A 19,916-nucleotide genomic window follows, 5' to 3' on the forward strand; every position below is an offset into this window, starting at 1 on the left:
CCCCAAGGATAAGACAGCATCATCCCTTTACCAATAGAGTAGGTCCACCTGAAATACTTGGCTGTGCCTCATCTGTTCTTAGGCTGGTTTCACCATTTCTACAAATGAGCCCCATCAAATTGTTATAAATGAAAAACATGCAATGTATATAATAATCATTTAACAGTATTTAAACGCCTAACAACATTCTTCACAATTCTTTCATGGTTTTCATTGAAAGAGAGGAAGTACAAACAACAAAGGCAAGCAAATTCTGATCCAAAGAGATCACCAACAGAACCAACTTGATCAATGGTAGCTCCCAACCAAGTAAGCCAAGGGGCCCACCAAGGCGGCATTGATATATGTGGCAGGTTCGGAGTGGCTGTAGTCGGCCCGATCATCAGGGTAGTTGTCATTCTGATCTGGCCCACCGACTATGGCCCCAGTTAAGATGTTCGGGTTAGGATTTCCCGAATAGAAGAAGGGTTGGAACCCGCCCTCGCACCCTATGGCATTATGGTGGCTCACCAGAGACGGTAGAGAAGACCCTCTGTGGTGAATCCGTACAGGAAACCGGTCTCCATACCCTACCATGTAGGACATCTTCAAAGGGTTCTCCCCAAGAATGTAGTCCACCTGTAGAGTTAATGTAACAAACCCGTTGAGATGGCGCAAATTAAGATGGCCCGTGAATTATGTAATTTAGCTTAGTTAGATGGTTAACTTGCCTGTTTCTTGGCTAAGTTTCTTAGGGTGTCTGGTGTGACTAAGGTGGACCCACAGTTGAAGGTGTGGCTAGAGGCCATCATGAACTTCGCATAGGTAGAGAGCAAGAAGGTTATGGAAGTCACATATTGGAGATTACTCTCGCTTAATTTGTACATAAGCCCTCCTGATATCAATCCAAAAAAATAAAATAAAATAAAAATCTGATAATCCTATAATTAATTAATCAATTAGTTAGTTAGCAAGAGCGAGAATATCGGCTTGAGTAACGTAAACATTAGTGAGAACCCAATGACCTGAAAGCCTATGGCCCCATGTTTGGCTGCCATGAAAAAAATATTCCATGGAATATTTGTGGGGCCAGTTGTGAGAGATGGAGAGAGTTGAGAGGGTGGGAGTGATATCTGTGATCGACTTTTTGGACCCTACCGACAGATCGAATGATCCCATCCATCTGATTATTGGTCTTTAAATAGATGCCTAAGACCAATAATTAAAATGATTTTTTAGAAATTAATTAACAAATATTGAATTTTCTTACCAGGTGTGTATTGGGTTTTTGAAGTGGGAGAATTGGGTAGAATGTTGCACATGAAGTCCTCAGCTTGGACTCTGAATGATTCAAAGGTCTTGTCCTTGTTCACCAAAGCTTGCTACAAAAATAGTAAAAACTATATATGCATTAGTATTCTTTAAAATGACCAAAATACCCTTACGTTCAACACTGACCTGAAAAAATATTTTTTTGGCTTGTTAAGCTGGGATTGAACTTCTGTAACCCTATCATTATCTCTAATTCAATTTTAGCAGTGTACCCTTGATAGAAGAACACGAGCACCGGCATATTTGTTATCCCAACTGAAAATGTCGGTATCGTCGTTGGCTCCCAATGATTTCAGAAAGGCAAAATAGGAACCATCGTTCGTCGCTCGTAGCAACCATGAAGCTCCCCAGAGCAATTCATCCTGGTAAAAAAAACACGAAAATCTCCCTTATTTGATTAACAAAATGTGATTTAGGGCATGTTTGGCTGCCATGAAAAAAAAAAGTTAAAACCTGTTTAGCTTGTGTAAGAGATGGGCAGAAAGACTTGAGAAAAAGATAGTTTTGAGGTGTGGTGATTGAGGAGAGCATGGGATGAGGCTCGAAAACAAGGGTAAAAAGTAATATTTTCAGTATGGATTTTTTTCCTTTATTTTCCAACTCATCATTAACCTAGAATGAGAATCAAGAGAATGGTTGCAGAATGCAACCTTAGTGGGCAATGAATGTTACATTCTAGAAAAACTGCCACCACCTAATTATAAAAGTGCTTAGAAAATGATGAGTGCCATTATCAAAACAAGGGAGATGTAATTTCAATTCCTTATAACAAAATGGGAAAAGACTAAAATACCCTAGCTTAGATACAATTAGTATCCCCTTGGTTTAATAATGGTACTCCTTTCACTAATCTTATATTTCTTTAGGTGTCAACGAATGTTACATTCACAAAAAACTGCCAACACTCAACTAGAAAAGTGCTTAGAAAGGGTCAGGCCCGTGTGGGGACATATAATTTCCTTTTGATAGATTGGAAACGACTAAAACACCTTAGCTTAGATGTATTGATACCATAATACTTGGTACTAAAACACCCAACTTAGTAGTCTAATTTTAGAATTATGCTTTAATATAATGATACTTTTCATACGTACCTTATATCCGGAATACGAGCAATAGAACGGGCACACGGCCGAGCCGAGAGAGTCACTATAAGCACCTCTATAAGTCATTGCGAACTCCATCACCTTCTTCGAAGTCTTCAAAAGAATCTTCGAGTACTGTGGATCGGTCTTTCGAAACACAATAGAAGCAGCCGCTAGAGCGGCCGCAGTCTCCGCTGCCACATCGGAGCCAGGATTTTCCGGCGAGACCGAGTATACCTGAAATACCCCCAATTAGTAATTTTTTATTTTAGTAAGGGTATTTCGGTCAATATAAAAAATCTGTATTAGGATCGTGACAATACCGAACGGGGGGTGTCCATATCCTCGGGACGCTCCCAGCACCGGTGATCGGAGTTCGGATCTCCGACACCCACATAGAGTTTGTTAGGAGTGGTATTGGCCGCTTTTAGAAGGTAGTCTGTGGCCCATCGGATCGCCACTTGGACACTTTCTAATTGAGTCCCCATTCGCTTTCCATACTCGATTGCACTCCATGAGAGCATGGTGGTGGTGAATGCCATGGGGAAACCGAACTTTACGTTGTCGCCGGCGTCATAGTAGCCGCCGGTTAGGTCTACCTATGGATGAAAGTCAGAATAGAGCCATTAGGGTTATTTTGGTACTAAAGGGTATTTTGGTAATTATAACAGTAAATGATAAATTCATATGTACTAACTATAGTTAGCAAAACGAAACGTGATTCGACGAAAAAGGGGGACGTCAAAAATTCAAGTTTAATATGGGATTGGTTCCCAAAAAAATGGAAACACAAGAAAATGAGTTTAAAGTTTTGTCGATTACTAAATATGTTGGGGGGGGGGGGTACAATTGGAAAGTTGGCCAAAAAATGTGTTTAAAATGTTTAAAATGCGTTTTAAACGTGTTTAAAATGTTTGCCTAGCTAAAAAAAACATAGTGTTTTCATTGTAAAAGTTTTAAGTGGAATACTACTTAGAGTTTTTATACTGACCAAAATACGCTTTCAAACCTAAATATTTGAACATGGACCATCAGATGTATGGCTACCCTAAGCTTGACATAAGGAGTCCTAATCAGGGCCTGGGCATAGTTACCAAATGAAGGCATATTGGACCTGGACCTGGGCCTGGGCCTAGTAGTATATCCCAATGTCTATTTACACATGGTTTGTATAAATCTACTAGAGATGATCCAGTAAAGTGGACAATAGTCTGGTACAAAATCTATTGATTGGATGGTTAGGATCAATTGATCAGTTACCATTGAAATGTACTTTAATAGATACTTGGGCCTTTACGATTATGGGTTGGGGCTGATCAGCTGTTAGGCTCTGTTCACTTGCATTCCCGGGAAAGTAGATCCCTAGAAAACAGCCTCTTTTTTCCTTGACAAGATATTGACAAGACAGAATTCTGGCGTTCACTTGCTTTCCTGAGAAAGTAACAAGCCTAGGTGGAAAATGTCAAATAATGATATGGGAATTGCCAAAAATGATGTGAAAATGTCTCTTTTCTCACAAGTGTGAAAAACCAAATCCCACTATTTTGGTCAGATTTGCTTTCCTGGGAAAACTAATGAAAAAAGGTGGGTAAGCAGTTTCTCGGAAAACCTTTTCCTGCACAGTTCCTGAGCACGTGAACAGGCGCGGGAAACCTTTTCCTACACAGTTTCCCTGGATTTCTTTTCCTAATGCCACGTCAGATTCCCGGGAAACCTTTTCTTTTCCTTTCCCGGAAAAACAAATGAACAGAGCCTTAAGGCCCATTCATGCATTTTTGGGCCATCCAACACGGGCAAAATAACCTTTAGCCATAGACACAACAAGAATTAAGGCCTGAAACTCCTAGAAATAAATATGGGATTCGGATTCGGTTGGCAAGTTTGCGGAAAGCCATTTCACAGGCCACTTTTGCAGGAGAGAACAGCCACACAGGCTGTTCTGAGGTGGCTATTCTTAGAATTTGTATGAGAATAGCGGGGCACTTTTTCAGATTTTGTCTTATTCATTTAAGGGGAATGATATTCCCCCCCCCCCTGATGGATAAAATCCCCCCCACCGCCCCCCTTAATGTTATTTGTTAAGTTTTAAAGGAAAAGAAAAATGTTACAGGGGGTGAATTTATCCTCAAGCAGTGAATTTATCCCAATGAACTTTATAAAATGACCAAACTATCCATGTTAGATAATATTACCAAAATACGTAGCCATGTAAACTAATCCACCTTTTGATGAATGTTAGGCAAAGGAGAAAGGATACCTACTTATTAAATACAATACTTCCCTTTCTTCTTCATGTCACTAATATTGGGCAATGATATATTCGCCCCTTTTTCTAACTGGGACAGCCGACTCTAGTGTAAAAGAGTAGCATAAACACACTAGAGTGGGTTGCCCCAAGTAAGAAAAGGGGGCGAACAGATCACTTCCCCACTATTATTTATTAACTAATAGACCACACCTTGAAGGGTCCAAAATACGAAGATCATACTGATTGGGCAATCCTAACGGTCCATCAAAGTACATTTGAGTACAATTGGACAATTTTAGAAAACAAAGGCGGCACAAATCAGCCCACATATAGCATGGGGGCCATGGCGCCCCAATGACTGGCAAAATCCCTTTGTCATCTCTATTCCCTAGCCCAATGACCAATACAGGCAAAGGAATTTTGTGGCCACGGCCCCCAAGGCAAAGTATAAATTAGTCCACCCCCAACTGTAAATTCCTAGCTCCGCGGCTGCCCACATCCTGATGGTTCGGACTAAGGGAGTAGGGGTCATCGACTCCAAAATAAGGGCCTTCCTAAACTAAAACAATAAAAGAGCTAACCAGTTAAACTAAAACAATGGGTCTTATGCAAGCATGATTGTGTTGAAACATACGTGTGCATTTGAGCCATCCGAGATCCCGGAGTTCGATCTCCATGTGATTTTCTGGTCTGCCGGAAGCCTGCCGGACCTTTGGCCCTCGAAGAACAATATCGATTTTGCTAAGGCGTCTCCATAATTCGGGTAGCCATGGACATCACAAACCACGAAGAAAGAGAAGAATAAGAAGAAGAGAAAATGAAAAGATGCCATGGCCACCCACTTACAAGCTGAAAATTTGGCTACTTGTTAGTACACGAGATTGTGATTCTTTGATTTTTATAGAAGAAAAAACCCATTCAACCATAGCGCAAATCTTGGCTTTTTCTCATGTTGATTTTTTGAATTTTATTCATGCAATTTTATCTACTCTATTTATTATTTTCACATGTCATTTGTGCTAGGATTATACCCGACAATTGGCTACAAATGCCTCGTCCAATGGGAAAAGATGGTGTTCTTTTTCCTTCTTTTGAAGAAAATGAGGCGAAAAGGCGCGAGACTAGCGGTTACTTTTTCCGTTTTTCTTTACTCCATGAACCGCAGATAGCGCGCTTTTGCCCGTGTATCATGCTAAGGTAACGGCGCCAAAAGTTCAAATTTATTTCATGTGTACGTTACCTTTTTCTTTTTCTTTTTTTTTGTGGTGGGGAGTGTGAAACGGTATGTGCACTCCCTTGTTTGATAATTTGCACTACGTTTTATTAACACTTCATAGGATGATCCAAACCGTCCATTTGTTGGGCCACTTAAATAGGCCGTGCCCAGATAGGGAGTTTCGAGCCGAACAGGGACAATTAGGGACTCATTGGGGTTTCTCCCAGAAATGTTCTCCATAGACACTTATTTTTAGAGATTTATGCTCCAGAGCTCAATGCCATTTCTCAAGGAATCTGCCTTGCAATAAATTGACGACATATGGATAGAATCAAATTCATTCCTTGCACTGAATGTAACCAATGGAAGCTATAAGTGTACTTGGAGGAAGACATCACTACTTGCTACTTGCAAAGGTCAAAGAAAATCACAGTAAACTCTTATCACTGAGAGTAACACATATTTAGAGGGAAGCAAATTCTGCAGCGAACCTCTCGTCCAAAATCAATTGAAGGCAACCTACAAGTGACCTTATGTGAAATAACCAATAATGCCAAATGCTTAAGCTGTTGGAGACGACGTTATTTAATCTTTTATACTTTAACACTCCCCCTCACGTGTGGCCCGTCTTTTGGGTTGGCCATTTCATGTGAATTTTTAATATCAAGGTATTTCGAACCTAGGCCAATTGATACCATGTGAGTTTCTAACGTTAAACAATCAATTACTCCAAAGCTGAAGCTGTTGGAGATGACGTTAAATAATCTTTTATACTCTTAATACCGAATATTGTATCAGTAGATAGATTCGGGGACACCTATGTGAGTTTGTGATTCTTATATCTCTGATTAATGTACTTGTAGGGTTCCTGCCAAACACCAGCTTACCGATAATAAAAAAAAAAAGATGACGCTCTGGTGTAAGGTTTATCATGGATTTTTTGTGTGGAAAAAAAATTCAAAAATGAGGAAATTTTTTTGTACTGAAAAAAAATTACGTTAGGAATAAGTTGGACAAATGCTAGAAAACTCATTTTTTTCAAGGAAAGTTATTTTCCAAGAAAAATTCGTCCCCCCACATCCAAAGGGTGTTTGATCAACTTCCTCCCTTGGATTCTCTGTGAACTTTGAAGCATAAAGTTGTTGATTTCAACAATTTAAAAGTCATGAGATGAATGATTGAAGTTAGAGGGGGCCATTTTGACTAGATGTTGGAGCTTAGGGGTGCCTTTAGTAGATTTGAAACTGGAGCTTTAATCATTATGCCATATGATCAAATTGGATGTGGATCCCATTGTAATTAGTTGTGACTAAATCTCTCTCTCTCTCTCTCTCTCTCTCTCTCTCACACACACACGGTTTTAAATTTCGACCGGTGGGGACCAAAACTGAAATTTCCCGAAATTGGAAATTTCCCGAAATTGGAAATTTCACGAAATTCCAAATTTCGGCCAAAAATCCGGAATTTTGGTCCGAAATTTCAGAAATTTCGAGAAAATGCCATTTTTTTATTTTTTTTTAAATGTTACAAAATTTCGGCCGAAATTTCAGAAATTTGGTCCGAAATATCGAGCCAAAATACCAAATTTCGGATTTCAGTGGGGTTCGAAATCGGTACCGAAACCGAAATTTAAAACCTTGTTCTGAGAGAGAGAGAGAGAGAGAGAGAGAGAGAGAGAGAGAGAGAGAGAGAGAGAGAGAGAGAGAGAGAGAGAGAGAGGTGCATTTCATCAAACACTTCTATATAGTCCCTATGCTCCCACATTTTTTATATAAATGGTCTAATGCCGCACCAAGAGGTACACTTCAAGGGAAGTTTATTGTTTTAAATGTAAAATAAATCAATCGTTTATGATGGGGTGAACCCAATTGGGCATTACTCGTCATGTGGCATAATCCTGCCAGCAAGAGACTTGGACAGTTCACGATCGGGTATCAAAGCTCTACAAAACAAGATCATTGATATAGTGACTGTAATGTGCCAACCAATTTCGTCCTATTCCTACAAAATGGATGTTTGGGATCAATCAAAGGTGGTACATCTTATGTGCATGCTCAACTTCAATAGTTTTTGTTTTTTATCTTATGCAAATGATTCTTTAGGGTTTCCACCATGCCCATTTCTGCAAGTAATTTTGCTGAGTTCCCTAATCAATTGAAATGACATTTTTTTCCCATTGCAACTAGGGGTGCAAGTTTGGCCCTGTCAGCCCTAACCCGCCGTGACCCGCCCTGAGCCCGAACAGGGTCAGGGCTGGATTTTCCAACCCTGAGGGCGGGTCATGGTTCATTTTTTTAGACCCTGACTCAGGTCGGGTTGGGTTCTGGGTTAATGCCTCGGGTACCCTGACCCGGCCCGACCCTAAGTTTTCTATTATATAATTGAACCATCTGTGCATGTTTCTTTTGCTAATGCTTTCTATTATCTTGGATTGATGTTTCTTTAGATTATTATTATTATTAATTGTCTCTGTTGCCCGTCATGTTGTTGAATTCATATTGTCTTATTTTGTTCCCTTTCTCTGTTTATTGATCATTTTGTTCCATATGATAAGTGGTTGCTTTATTTTTGGCACTCTTAACAGGTATTTGCACTAGGGTCAATTAGGGCCAGGCCGGGCCGGGCCTGCCCAATTAGGGCCAATCAGGGCGGGCCAGGGCCAGTACTGAGCCCTGTAGGGCGGGTAATGGGTTGAGGTTTTTCGGCCCTGACTCAGGGTCAAGGTGGGTCAGGGCCGAGATAATGGGATCCGGGATTGGGCTAGGGTTTTGAAAAACCCGACCCAACCCAACTTGCAGCCCTAATTGCAACATTCTTTTATACTGATCTAACATTTCATTCGTAGGGCCAACATGTATTTTAAAGAGGGTTGTGGAGAGGTACAACATCAGTTGGCAACTGTTTCATCATTTTGAGGCTGTAATGTTACCTTAAGCCACACTCTCAAGGTACTAAAGAATAGGTTACAAATTAAGGGTATTGATTTGGCTTACACCCATTTAGTCCCTTATTTTGTACTCTCGCTAAAAAATTTGAAGGAAGTTTTTTCTAAGCCCAAACAACAAAAGAATTCGTTAAAACCCTAGACAAATGTAGGGAATTGATGAACAATGCTATAAGATGTAGGAAGTAAGAGGTTTTAAAAAGGAACAAACAAAAACTCACATGGATGGATTGCTACTTTGAATTTGAGGCATCTTGTTAATGGATCTGATGGTGGCCTCAATCATGCTAGGAGATTGATGCCCTAGAGCATCTTTCCAAATATACATTGGTGCCAATCTTGCAAATGAATTTATTGATGACAATTTCTCCATGCCTTGACATATTACAAAATATGGGCGTTACCACTTTCAATCCATTGCCTTGTATAGGTTGGGAATCTCTTTCAAAAATCTTTCCTTGTATAATAAATTAGGATTCCCAAAACGTGTAACATTTCAAATTCTATATCTTGACATCTCTCCCATGAATGGGCAAGTGAAGCATATTTCAAATCCAAAATTGCATTCTTGACCCATCTAATGAGTCCAATTTGAATTGGAGGCGTATGATGAATCCATATTTTTTATTCGTTGATGGGGAGAGTTCTCTTTTACGGATAGGATAGAATGGAAGAAAATGATCCACGTAGAAGAACCCAACTAGAAGTAGGATTAGAGCTGGGTAGATTCCTTTTACCTCCTTCATAATTTTTTTTTTTCTGAAGGATTCATTTAGCCGACCCCAACTAATTTTGGACAAAGGCTTTGTTGAGTTGAGTTGATAGGGAGAGTTATAAAGAAATTTGTAAGGAGAGATTCTTCAAAAATTGAAAAGAGATCTCGTGACAAGTGTAGTGATTAATCTCACGGGAGCTACTCAGGTAACAAAAGGAAGAGATATCCGTAAAAGAGAATGCCGATTCCTTCTATTGTGTCTAATCTCATTGGGCTCCCATATGTCATTAAGCAAAGAACAAGCAAAAAGGATTTTAATGATGACAAGTGAACAGGGATTGTAGACATTTTATTGAATCAAGCTTAAGCTCAAGATAAAACTTCATTCCCATTAGCATGTGGGTTGGGCTGATCTGGCCCATTGACACTCCGTAGGCGGAAATAGATCATTTCCTCTTATGGAATAAACCCAAGGTAGACCCATTAGCTAGACGGTAGTCCGTAAGCCTATCAAATCGTGACTCCACACTTTCCAATTGGGCCCTGATGCAGTGGTGAACGCCATGGCCCATGGGGAAGCTGAGCTTTGATCATCTTACAATGAGTTTAGAATAATTTTAGAAGGTATCACCAGGTGGCCTATGTGTCTCTTGAGAGAGTACTATCAAAGTAGATTTTGGAGAGTTTGATAATGAGAATTTCCTTCACCAATAATCAAAACAAGAGCATTTCCCCTCTTTAAAGTGGTGAAACCTACTGCCATCCCTCACCACAATCTCCCTCCCAAACACTTTAGAAATCAACTTACTCACCTCATGACAATCCCCACAAACCCTCAAATTCTTCACAATTCTAATCACACCCCCTTCCTCAGTCACCAATAAACCAAAAGCAATAGCCAACCTCTCACTATGCTCCCTAATCACATTCTCCTTCTCCTCCTCCCCTATATCATGCAACACCGGCGATAAATCCGGCGAGTACCCTGCACTCACCAACCTTTTTCCGACCTCTCCGAGCATCTCATAGATCTCTGCCGATCGTTCGTGCTCTCTATCTCCGGCAACAAACCGATGAACGCTCCCTTGAGCTTCAATCAAGCTCCAACCTGCAACCTTATTAGCTCCTCTATTAACCATCAATCTCCTTATCTTAATAACATCATCCCATTTCCTTGCTTTGGCATAAATACTAGCTAGTAAAACATAGTGCCCATCATGGGCAGGCTCCATTTCAATGGCTTTTTTCCCTATGGTCTCACCTAAGTCTACTAACCCATGTATCTTACATGCCCCTAATAGGGTTCCCCACAAGACCGGGTCTGGCGGGACTGTCATATTTTCAATCAATTCAAGGGCTTCGGAGACGAATCCTGCACGACCTAAAAGATCGACTATGCAACCGTAATGCTCCATCTCGGGCTCGATGCCATAATCCTCTTTCATTGAGTCAAAATAGTGTCGGCCCTTCTCAACCAAACCTGCACGGCTACATGCATTCAAGACCCCAACAAAGGTTACATTAACGGGACGGAGTCCTTCACAAATGAACCTCTGGAAGAGCACAAGTGCTTCTTCGCCAAGGCCATGAGTGGCCAACCCACATATCATGGCATTCCATGCAAAAACATCTCTTTGGGGCATTTCATCAAACACTTCTCTAGACATCTCTATGCACCCACATTTGGCATACATATCAACTAGCGCGGTTCCAAGAGCAACACTCCATGGGAAATTTAGTGCTTTTATTGTAGAATGAACCAATCGGCCATGTTTGAGCAAACCCAATTGGGCCGAGGCCGAGAGGACCGTGACCAACGTCGCCTCATTTGGAAATAATCTATTTTCTCTCATCTCTTTAAACAATTCTAATCCCTTCTCTAGCTGCCCACCCTGTACATAACCCATAATCATAGTACTCCAAGAGATCACATCTCTCTCAGGCATTTCCTCAAACAGTTTTTCACAAACATCAGCCCGACCAACTTTCGCATACCCAGCTAGAATTGCATTCCACGACACGACATCTCGCCATTGGGGACTCTCTTCAAAGACCCGTCTCGAATCCTCAATTTCGTGACAAGCGCTATAGAAGTGAATTAATGCGTTTCGGATATAAACATCTTCGGCAAAGCCGAGTTTAACGATGTGGGTGTGAATTTGCATTCCCTCGAAGATCACCGGGACTTTACTACACGCTTGTAGAAGGAAAGGAAAGGTATAATTGTTGGGTTGTTCATATTTTTTACACATGTTACCATAAAAGATCATGGACTCCCTAGGGATATCACTCTTGGCGTAACATCGAATTATGTTATTCCTAGCAAACACATTTGGGTTCTCTATGCGGTCGAAGATCGCGCGCGAGTAATTGGGGGATGGTGATGGAGAAAGGGCACAAGCGGCGAGAAGGCGGCCAGTGATTGTATCGTCTCCGGCGAGGCCGAGGGCGATGAGATGGGCATGGGTTTGTTTGATTTGGGGAGTGGAAGGGCATGGTGGGAGGTGGGAGAGGAGAGGGTGGTGATGGTGTGATGTGGAATAGTGAGAATTATTTGAATTTGTGTTTAGGAGGGAGGGCAGAGTCAGTGGAGAGAGGGAGGTTTTGAATCTTTTGATGGAGGGAAGGTGATGAAAGCATGTGAACATAGGTGAAGTGTCAAAGAGGTCTTTGAGATTATAGGGCTGTGTTTAAAATTCCTTTGAAAGTAGGATTTTGGATTTGAATGCGGCATAAAAGCAAACAGATGGTGACGATTTGTGTGCAAATGAATCATAAGGCAGCTAGGGTTTTGGGAATAAGATGTAATGGGTCTATCAATATTAGGGCTTTGAGGAGGACATGCAAGTGCACCAACGTTACAGTGGAGCCCATATTATTGGATGATCCAAACCATTTTTTTTTTTTGCACCCCGACTTGAATAGGTCTTACTACCCCAAAAATAATCTCCGAAGGATGATCAGAACCCTCTTATCTAAGTATCTATAGAGCTGCCTATATATAATGTCATCCAATTGATTCGATGGTTAGGATCATCCTATGGAGATGATTTTTAGGGTAAGTCAGGGCGTACAAATGAATGGTTTGGATCATCTTATAATGTGGGCCCCATTGCAATTTTGTTTTTTAGTGTACGGATTTGTCTTACTAACCAAAAAACAGGGCCCCACGTCCCGCATTTGATTGATGGGCCATTGATAGTTTGTTTGAGTCCGGTTCATCTCCATCGTGACTTGAGTGCCCCAAGAATCATCCTTTTTGTTTGGGTAGGCAAGCTGGTATTGAACCTGTGACCTCAAGGCTGGGAAACAAAGTCTCAAGCATGGAGTCGCGAAGGAGGTGAACATCCTCTTTGTTTTTATAGGCCTTAATTTTACTTTATATGGGATAGCTACCTTATGAAGGTGCACAAAATCTAGTCGTACAACCTATTTACATGCCCTATCAAATGAACGGTTTGGATCATTTTAAGAAGTGCGGACCAATGCACTTTCTAAAAATATATTGGACTTCACACGGACACCATATAGATACCTCGTTAATTTGGTTGCAAGTATTTACCTTGTAGATTAGTAGTGTAAACAGTCAACAAGGAGGCGACAAGCATTGGATTTACATGAAAATTACCTCATAGAATATGGTAAGTAGTGTTTGGTTGTCATGGTGGTATGGGTTGTCATCTCACACACACACACACACATACACACACACACACACACAGAGAGAGAGAGAGAGAGGTTTTAAATTTCGGTTCCGGTACCGATTTTGGACTCCATCGAAATCTACCAAGCAAGGTTTTAAATTTCGGTTCCAGTACCGATTTCGGACTCCATCGAAATCCAAAATTTCGGGCCGAAATTTTGTACCAATTTTTTTAAAATAAAAATGGCATTTAATCGAAATTTCGGCCGAAATTTGGAATTTCAGAAAATTTTGGTTTCGGTCGAAATTTAAAACCATGTTCCCAAGAATATAAGCAAAATTCCACTTTTTTTTTTTTTTTAAGATTTTGGCATGGATTTCTTGGTAAGGGGACAAGGGTGACACATCAATAGACTTGCAATGACTAAATCAGGAGACATACCTGGTGGTCTACTATTTGTTAATGCTATGTTGGCAACCAAACAAGGGATTTTGTTGATATGGCACCCAAATGCAAAGCAAAACCCCTAGGCTATCTAGGCTTTTGTGCAACCGTTTAACATAAGGAAGAAAACACGTTCTAGTTTGTATGAGTCAATAGTCACTCGTCTAAGGTGACCGCACTCAACTCAGTTTCGAGTAAAGCGAGTTTTTGAGGTTTGGAATTATGATTGGTAAATGATTAAAATTTTGTAACGCAAAACCATGCACATTGACGCCAACACATATCACATAAAGATAATCTCAACCGTTTATCTAGTAAACCAAAAATCAACCCACGGGACAATCCTAGCCATCTACTCGACATACTTTAACTAATACCGTCACCTTAACCATATCCTGACCGTCCATTTGTTTTCCACAGATAGAGTGAAAATTACAATCATCCCCGCAGCGATGTTAGATGATAGCATCTCTGCCATGGGACCCATCAAAATGGAGGGTTCAGATAACACTTGCATTATTAGAGGCATCTATACTATGGGACCAATCAAATGGATGGTCAGATTAAGCAGCCCATCACATGGGTGGGCCCAATAGCCACATTTCATATGGAACTCTATATGCGAAGAGATAAGTGTTGTCTATCTCACTCGTATGATCACATCACATGCCTATCTTACCGCCTATGAAAATAATTAGAAAGAAAGGGTTTTCCTGGGAAATTACTACCCGACATAACTGCCACTTGAGCGGTGACATAACTGTAACATGGAAACCTTCGTGGGCCAACGGAAAACAGGGCCTCTTTCCCACTTTTTCCGCCCTCTTTTTTGCCCAATTCTCAATTCACGAGCGTGACTCAATACCAGATGTAAGTCTAATTTCAGGGCGCCCCATTGTCTGCATGTCAACAAACTGCATTTATAATAGCTGCAAACTCAGAGTTTGTTGACATGCAGCCAATGAGAGCGCCATTTCCCCTTATTTTTGCAAGGGCGGCCCTTATTTTAGCACTCCTCCTAAGGAATGATAGATGCTTGGGGTGGACATGGTTCCAGTTTGAACCGAGGAACCAAACCGAACCATATATCTATATGGTTCGGTTCCGGTTCCGGTTCTGATATCCTGGAACTAGTGAAAATTCGGTTCGGTTATGGGTTTGGGATCCCGGAACCGAAAACAGACTCTTACCTTAAAACCCAATGCCTCCTCATTTGATAAAATCACGCCACCCCCTTTTAATTCACCCATCTTGAACGTGTTGCTTTGCCTTTAAAATTTTAATTCATCCCCCAAATTTGTGCCTGTTTATAGTTCATATATAATTTTTGCATTGCCCAAATTTGTGCCTGATTATCCTAAATTTGTGCCTGTTAGTGTTTGTAGTTCATATATAAACATGACCGAACCGAATCGATTATAAACACGATTAGGCAAAATATCTACATTTGGTGAAGGTTGAATAAACCTAGAACCGAACCGAACCGATTATATATGGTTCTGGTTCGGTTCGGTTCCAAACTTATATGGTTCGGTTCTGGTTCCAATTTCAGGGAACCGATTATATGTGGTTCGGTTCTAAGTATACCCCAAAACCGAACCGAACCGAACCATGTCCACCCCTAGTAGATGCAAGGGGCGCCCTTGCATAAAGAGCTGGAAAAGGCCCTTGATTGGATTTACATCATTAAGTGCAGCCGATTTTACTTTCTCAACCGATTTTAAGAGGTTACTGAAATTGACGTAATTCGATCAAGGGCCTTTTTCCAGCTCTTTAGGAAAGGGCAAAATCGGTTGCCGAAATTGACGTAATCCAATCAAGGGCCCTTTTCCAGCTCTTTAGGAAAGGGCGCCCTTGCATCTATCATTCCTCACATCTCCTATATGCATTACTTCTGCAAAAGATTTGAGTTGATAAAATTCGAGTTTCTCTCGAGAAGATAAAATGCCAGAGGTAAATTCTCTCATGAATTTCTTCGAAGTTAAACGGCTAACTGTCAGAATCCACGTCATCAGATGCTCCACTTGTGCACCATGTCAACTTCAGTTATGCAATGTGGGCCCCATTATTCGCCAATCCCATGTTCCTCTCAACGAACGTTTTCAACCAACCGTGTATTTCCCATGCACTCCCTCCCCATGCATTTTGCTAACTTTAGCTTTCCTACAACTTTAGTGGGCCCCACCCCAACCCCAACGCCGAAAGCCCCACTTAATTCCTGCAAATCTTACTATTTCTAGCATCAATCTCTACGCCTAATCTCCCTATAAATACCACCCCACAACTTCCCCACTCAACACACACCCCACATCTCACATTAATCTCTTCCCCCCACCAAAATGGCTAGCACTAGTAGAACAAGCTATATTTGGAGAATTTTGATTTTGATTTCTGCCCTTGTGGCTCTAGTTTGTGAGGCAAGGGTTCCACATATTAGAGGGTTTGTGAGGACCCAGAATGCAGAATTTGTCCTCAATGGCTCACCTTTCCTCTTCAATGGGTTCAACTCTTATTGGATGATGCATGTTGCAGCTGAGCCCGGTGAGAGGTATAAGGTGTCCAATGTTTTCCGGCGGACGGCCGCCGCCGGCCTCTATGTCTGCCGGACATGGGCTTTCAGCGACGGAGGCAGTCTGGCTCTCCAGATGTCACCAGGTGTCTACGACGAACGGGTTTTTCAGGTTCGCGAATAATGTGGCTATTTTTCTTCTTCAATCTTCATATATTGATCTATGAACTATTTATATCTTATGTGTCTCTTTACATGTATAACCATGGAGGGGCATTTTGGTAATTTTACTAAGAAGGGTATTTTGGATATTTATTAATCTAAATAATAGAAATTGGGTGGGAGACATCTGATTGGGGTATTTCTCTATTTTTCATCTTTAATTTTCATTCCTATGAGAAATAGCTATTTATATATATGTCTTCACATATATTTTCACGAAAGGGCATTTTGGTCATGTTGTTGAAAAGGGTATTTTGGTCATTTTAGTAATATAAATAATAGAAATTGGAGAGGTGAGATTCATTGGTAGGAAAGAAATGGGTTATTTTCCGATTTTTTATATAATATATATTTAAATTTTCTTGAATTTGCAGAGAAACAACATATATAAGAGTTATTGTTTATACATTAGAATGCCATACCATTCTACTAATATTAGTTTATCTCTCAGGGGCTGGATTTCGTGATCTCGGAGGCTCGAAAATATGGAGTTCGTCTGATTTTGAGCTTCGTTAACAATTACAATGATTATGGCGGAAGACCACAATATGTGCAGTGGGCTAGAAACGCTGGCGTGAAAATTAACAGCGACGATGATTTCTATACGAATCCGGTGGTGAAGGGTTACTACAAAAATCATATCAAGGTAATTTAAGAAAAAATAATCGATCAAATGTTGCAGAAACATTAATAAATATGCATAGAGCATGCACACATCCACGCATCGTGCATGGGTGCATAAGGTATCTAGTGTGTTTTTATGCATATGGAAATAATATCCCCACTGCGCGCCTATTTTAATAATGGCACTCTACACTTTATTAATCACCACTTTGAATTGCTATTGAGAGCATGTTGTTAATGGGAGAAAGCCCGACTCAGCTATAACGAGTGAGTGAAGAAAGGCAATGCCGTTTGTAAAGCACTTTCGAGATTAGAGTGATTAATGAAACAAGAGTGAAGAAGGCCAATGCCACTTGTAAAGCTCTTTCGAGATTAGAGTGATTAATAAAACATGGTGGTGGGATATCAAATCCTTATATACATAAGAAAACGATATCCTCTCTCCCCTCTCCCCTCTCCCCTCTCCCCCTTCTACCCCTTTTTGTTAGTCCAATAGTCCTTTCTAGAAAATGGCTTCCTTTGCAAAAAGGCTCTTTTTCTTTTTAATGTAAAATGAACATACAGCAAATCTTATGACACTTTTAAAGTGAAAACATTGGTGTAAAATTTGTTTTATGCTCATTCTTACGTCGAAGGAAACGGAACCGAAAAGCCAACCAATGGGAGGAGAAAATGCTGTCATTTATAAGAAAAGATAACCCCAAATGGGGTGAAAATGAAGAAAAAATTATGAAAATATTATTCCCATATATATATATATATATATATATATATATATATATATATATATATATATATATATATATATAATATTGGGGTGTGTGTATGTAAAGTTGATATTTTCACCCTCCTCTTGGATTTCTTTTCTGGAAAAAATGAAGCCATTTCCTAGAAAAGATTAACAAAAGAGGGTGAAATGCTAGGAAAGAGAGTGGAAATATTATTTCAATTATATATATATATATATATATATATATATATGAAAAGTGTAGCTACACGTACGGGTAGCTACCTTAGCTACTCCATCGGCTTAAAATACATCGGCTTAAAATACAGTAGGCCCACATTGTTTGGGTGATCCAAACCATTCATTTGATAGGCCCTCACATTGATAGGGTGTGCCCAAAAAATCAGCTCCATTGGATCATCCCAACCCTTCAAACTGTTGAGGCAAAAATGGACAGATTAGTGAAGGTTTTTACACGTCCATTTTTACCTCCACAAATCGTAGGGTTGGAATGATCCTATGGAGCTGATTTTTTGGGCACACCCTATCCATGTGAGGGCCCATCAAATGAATGGTTTGCATCACCAAAACAATGTGGGCCCCACTGTATTTTAAGCCGACGGAGTAGCTAAGTTAGCTACCCGTACGTGTAACTACACCTCTCTCTCTCTCTCTCTCTCTGTGTATAGATTTTTTTGTGTATGTACAAGTACATTTATTTTAGGCATGCATGCATAGATATACAATTCATAAACTCGATTTGTTTCTAATATTGCAATGGTTTGTCTTGCAGAGAGTATTGACTAGGTACAACACCATCACTAGAATCATGTACAAAGACGACCCCACGATCATGGCCTGGGAGCTCATGAATGAACCCCGTTGCCAATCAGACTACTCCGGAAGAATGGTCCAAGTGAGCCCCGCCGCCCCTTTCCGCCCACGTAATCGGCGGAATATGAGCATCCATTTAATTTTTATGCTAGTCCTAATATTATAATAATGTAAATTTAATTATTGAGATTTTTTTTAAAAATCACTAATATTAGTTCACAAAACAGGCTTGGGCTCAAGAAATGGCAACATTTACAAAGTCTCTAGACAGCAACCACTTGCTTGAGATAGGCATGGAAGGTTTCTATGGGGATTCAATGCCTGAAAAAAAGCAAAATAACCCTGGATATCAAGTGGGGACTGATTTCATAAGCAACCACCTCATTAAGGAGATTGATTTTGCCACAATACATGCATATCCTGATATATGGTAAGTCAAGAATCTCATTAACCCTTGGTATATAAAATTTTTTTCTTTTTTATACAAAAATAAACTTAATTGTATTTTTTTTTTTTCATTTTTGAGTTAAAAGCATAAAATCATCTTATTTCTAAAACTCATTGAGTCTACTTGAAACTCATGCATAATATAGAAAGTATTATAAAAATTGTAGGTGTTGAAAATTTTCTTTTTTCTACAGGCTGTCTGGACAAAACGATAACTCGCAAATGGAGTTCATGCAAAGGTGGATGTCGAGTCACTGGCAGGACTCAAGGACGATATTGAAGAAACCTCTGGTTTTCGCCGAATTTGGAAAATCGAAGAAAGATCCGGGGTACAGTTTAAGCGGCAGGAATTCGTTCTTGAGTGCCATTTATAGTAATATCTACAACTTTGCTCGAAGCGGAGGAGCAATCGGCGGCGGCTTGGTTTGGCAGATCATGGAGGAAGGGATGGATCCATACTATGATGGTTATGAGATAATCCTATCTCAAAATCCCTCCACAAGTGGTGTAATTACTAGCCAATCTCATAGAATGAGTGCCCTTTCTCACATTCTTAATGGGCCCCACGGACATACGTTGAACACGGCCCACGCCCATACGTTAAGTAGGGCCAACAATCATAGACGAAGCAACCCACATGGTCATTCGTTGAGTGGTCCAAACAACGCGAAGCATGGTCACGTTTTGGGTAGACCATAAGGCTGAAAACATGGTCATGGAGTAACTCGGCCAAGGAGAGGCGGGAAGTCATCGCCCTAGGGTTTAGGGTTTAGGGTTTTATGCGTTGAAACTTGAAAGGGAATAGATGTAATAAAATGATTTTTTTTCTTGTCTTATTATGATGTTTAGTGATATATGAGTGATAATTATTTATCTTTTTCCCCTTATTACAATGGCATCTTAGTTCAATGAATTACTATGTTTACTTTGGTATTTCTTGCTTTTT

The 19,916-nt window shown here is 40.3% G+C and overlaps 2 protein-coding genes and 1 pseudogene across 2 annotated transcripts; 1 reads left to right on the forward strand and 2 right to left on the reverse strand.

Annotated features, from left to right (window-relative positions):
* Positions 1-138: 138 nt before the first annotated feature.
* On the reverse strand, positions 139-5,537 carry LOC143864737 (endoglucanase 3-like). Its single transcript, XM_077375531.1, has 7 exons — positions 5,279-5,537; positions 2,720-2,995; positions 2,406-2,633; positions 1,524-1,673; positions 1,250-1,361; positions 711-874; positions 139-618 (listed from the first exon to the last, which is right to left on the reverse strand). The coding sequence occupies exons 1-7, from the start codon at positions 5,474-5,476 to the stop codon at positions 289-291; spliced, it is 1,458 nt and encodes a 485-aa protein (XP_077231646.1). The 5' UTR covers positions 5,477-5,537; the 3' UTR covers positions 139-288.
* Positions 5,538-10,112: 4,575 nt separating this feature from the next.
* Positions 10,113-12,478, reverse strand: LOC143864762 (pentatricopeptide repeat-containing protein At5g66520 pseudogene; annotated as a pseudogene).
* Positions 12,479-15,919: 3,441 nt separating this feature from the next.
* Positions 15,920-19,857, forward strand: LOC143864860 (mannan endo-1,4-beta-mannosidase 5-like). Its single transcript, XM_077375724.1, has 5 exons — positions 15,920-16,288; positions 16,790-16,984; positions 18,483-18,605; positions 18,751-18,953; positions 19,165-19,857. The coding sequence occupies exons 1-5, from the start codon at positions 15,947-15,949 to the stop codon at positions 19,667-19,669; spliced, it is 1,368 nt and encodes a 455-aa protein (XP_077231839.1). The 5' UTR covers positions 15,920-15,946; the 3' UTR covers positions 19,670-19,857.
* Positions 19,858-19,916: the final 59 nt, after the last annotated feature.

The sequence above is a fragment of the Tasmannia lanceolata genome, unplaced genomic scaffold, assembly GCF_043159265.1.
Source record: "Tasmannia lanceolata isolate RefF3 unplaced genomic scaffold, GAP_Taslan_0.1 ptg000054l, whole genome shotgun sequence".
Lineage (NCBI taxonomy): Eukaryota > Viridiplantae > Streptophyta > Magnoliopsida > Canellales > Winteraceae > Tasmannia > Tasmannia lanceolata.

What these genes read in the sequence shown, in the direction of transcription:
- LOC143864860 (XM_077375724.1), top strand. Translation starts at nt 15,947, where the DNA reads ATGGCTAGCACTAGTAGAACAAGCTATATTTGGAGAATTTTGATTTTG. An exon ending in ACTCCGGAAGAATGGTCCAA is followed by an intron (nt 18,606 to 18,750) that starts GTGAGCCCCGCC and finishes TTCACAAAACAG; the next exon opens with GCTTGGGCTCAAGAAATGGC. An exon ending in CATGCATATCCTGATATATG is followed by an intron (nt 18,954 to 19,164) that starts GTAAGTCAAGAA and finishes TTTTTTCTACAG; the next exon opens with GCTGTCTGGACAAAACGATA.
- LOC143864737 (XM_077375531.1), bottom strand. Translation starts at nt 5,476, where the DNA reads ATGGCATCTTTTCATTTTCTCTTCTTCTTATTCTTCTCTTTCTTCGTG. An exon ending in CTCGTGTTCTTCTATCAAGG is followed by an intron (nt 1,362 to 1,523) that starts GTACACTGCTAA and finishes CTATTTTTGTAG; the next exon opens with CAAGCTTTGGTGAACAAGGA. An exon ending in AAAAACCCAATACACACCTG is followed by an intron (nt 875 to 1,249) that starts GTAAGAAAATTC and finishes GATTGATATCAG; the next exon opens with GAGGGCTTATGTACAAATTA.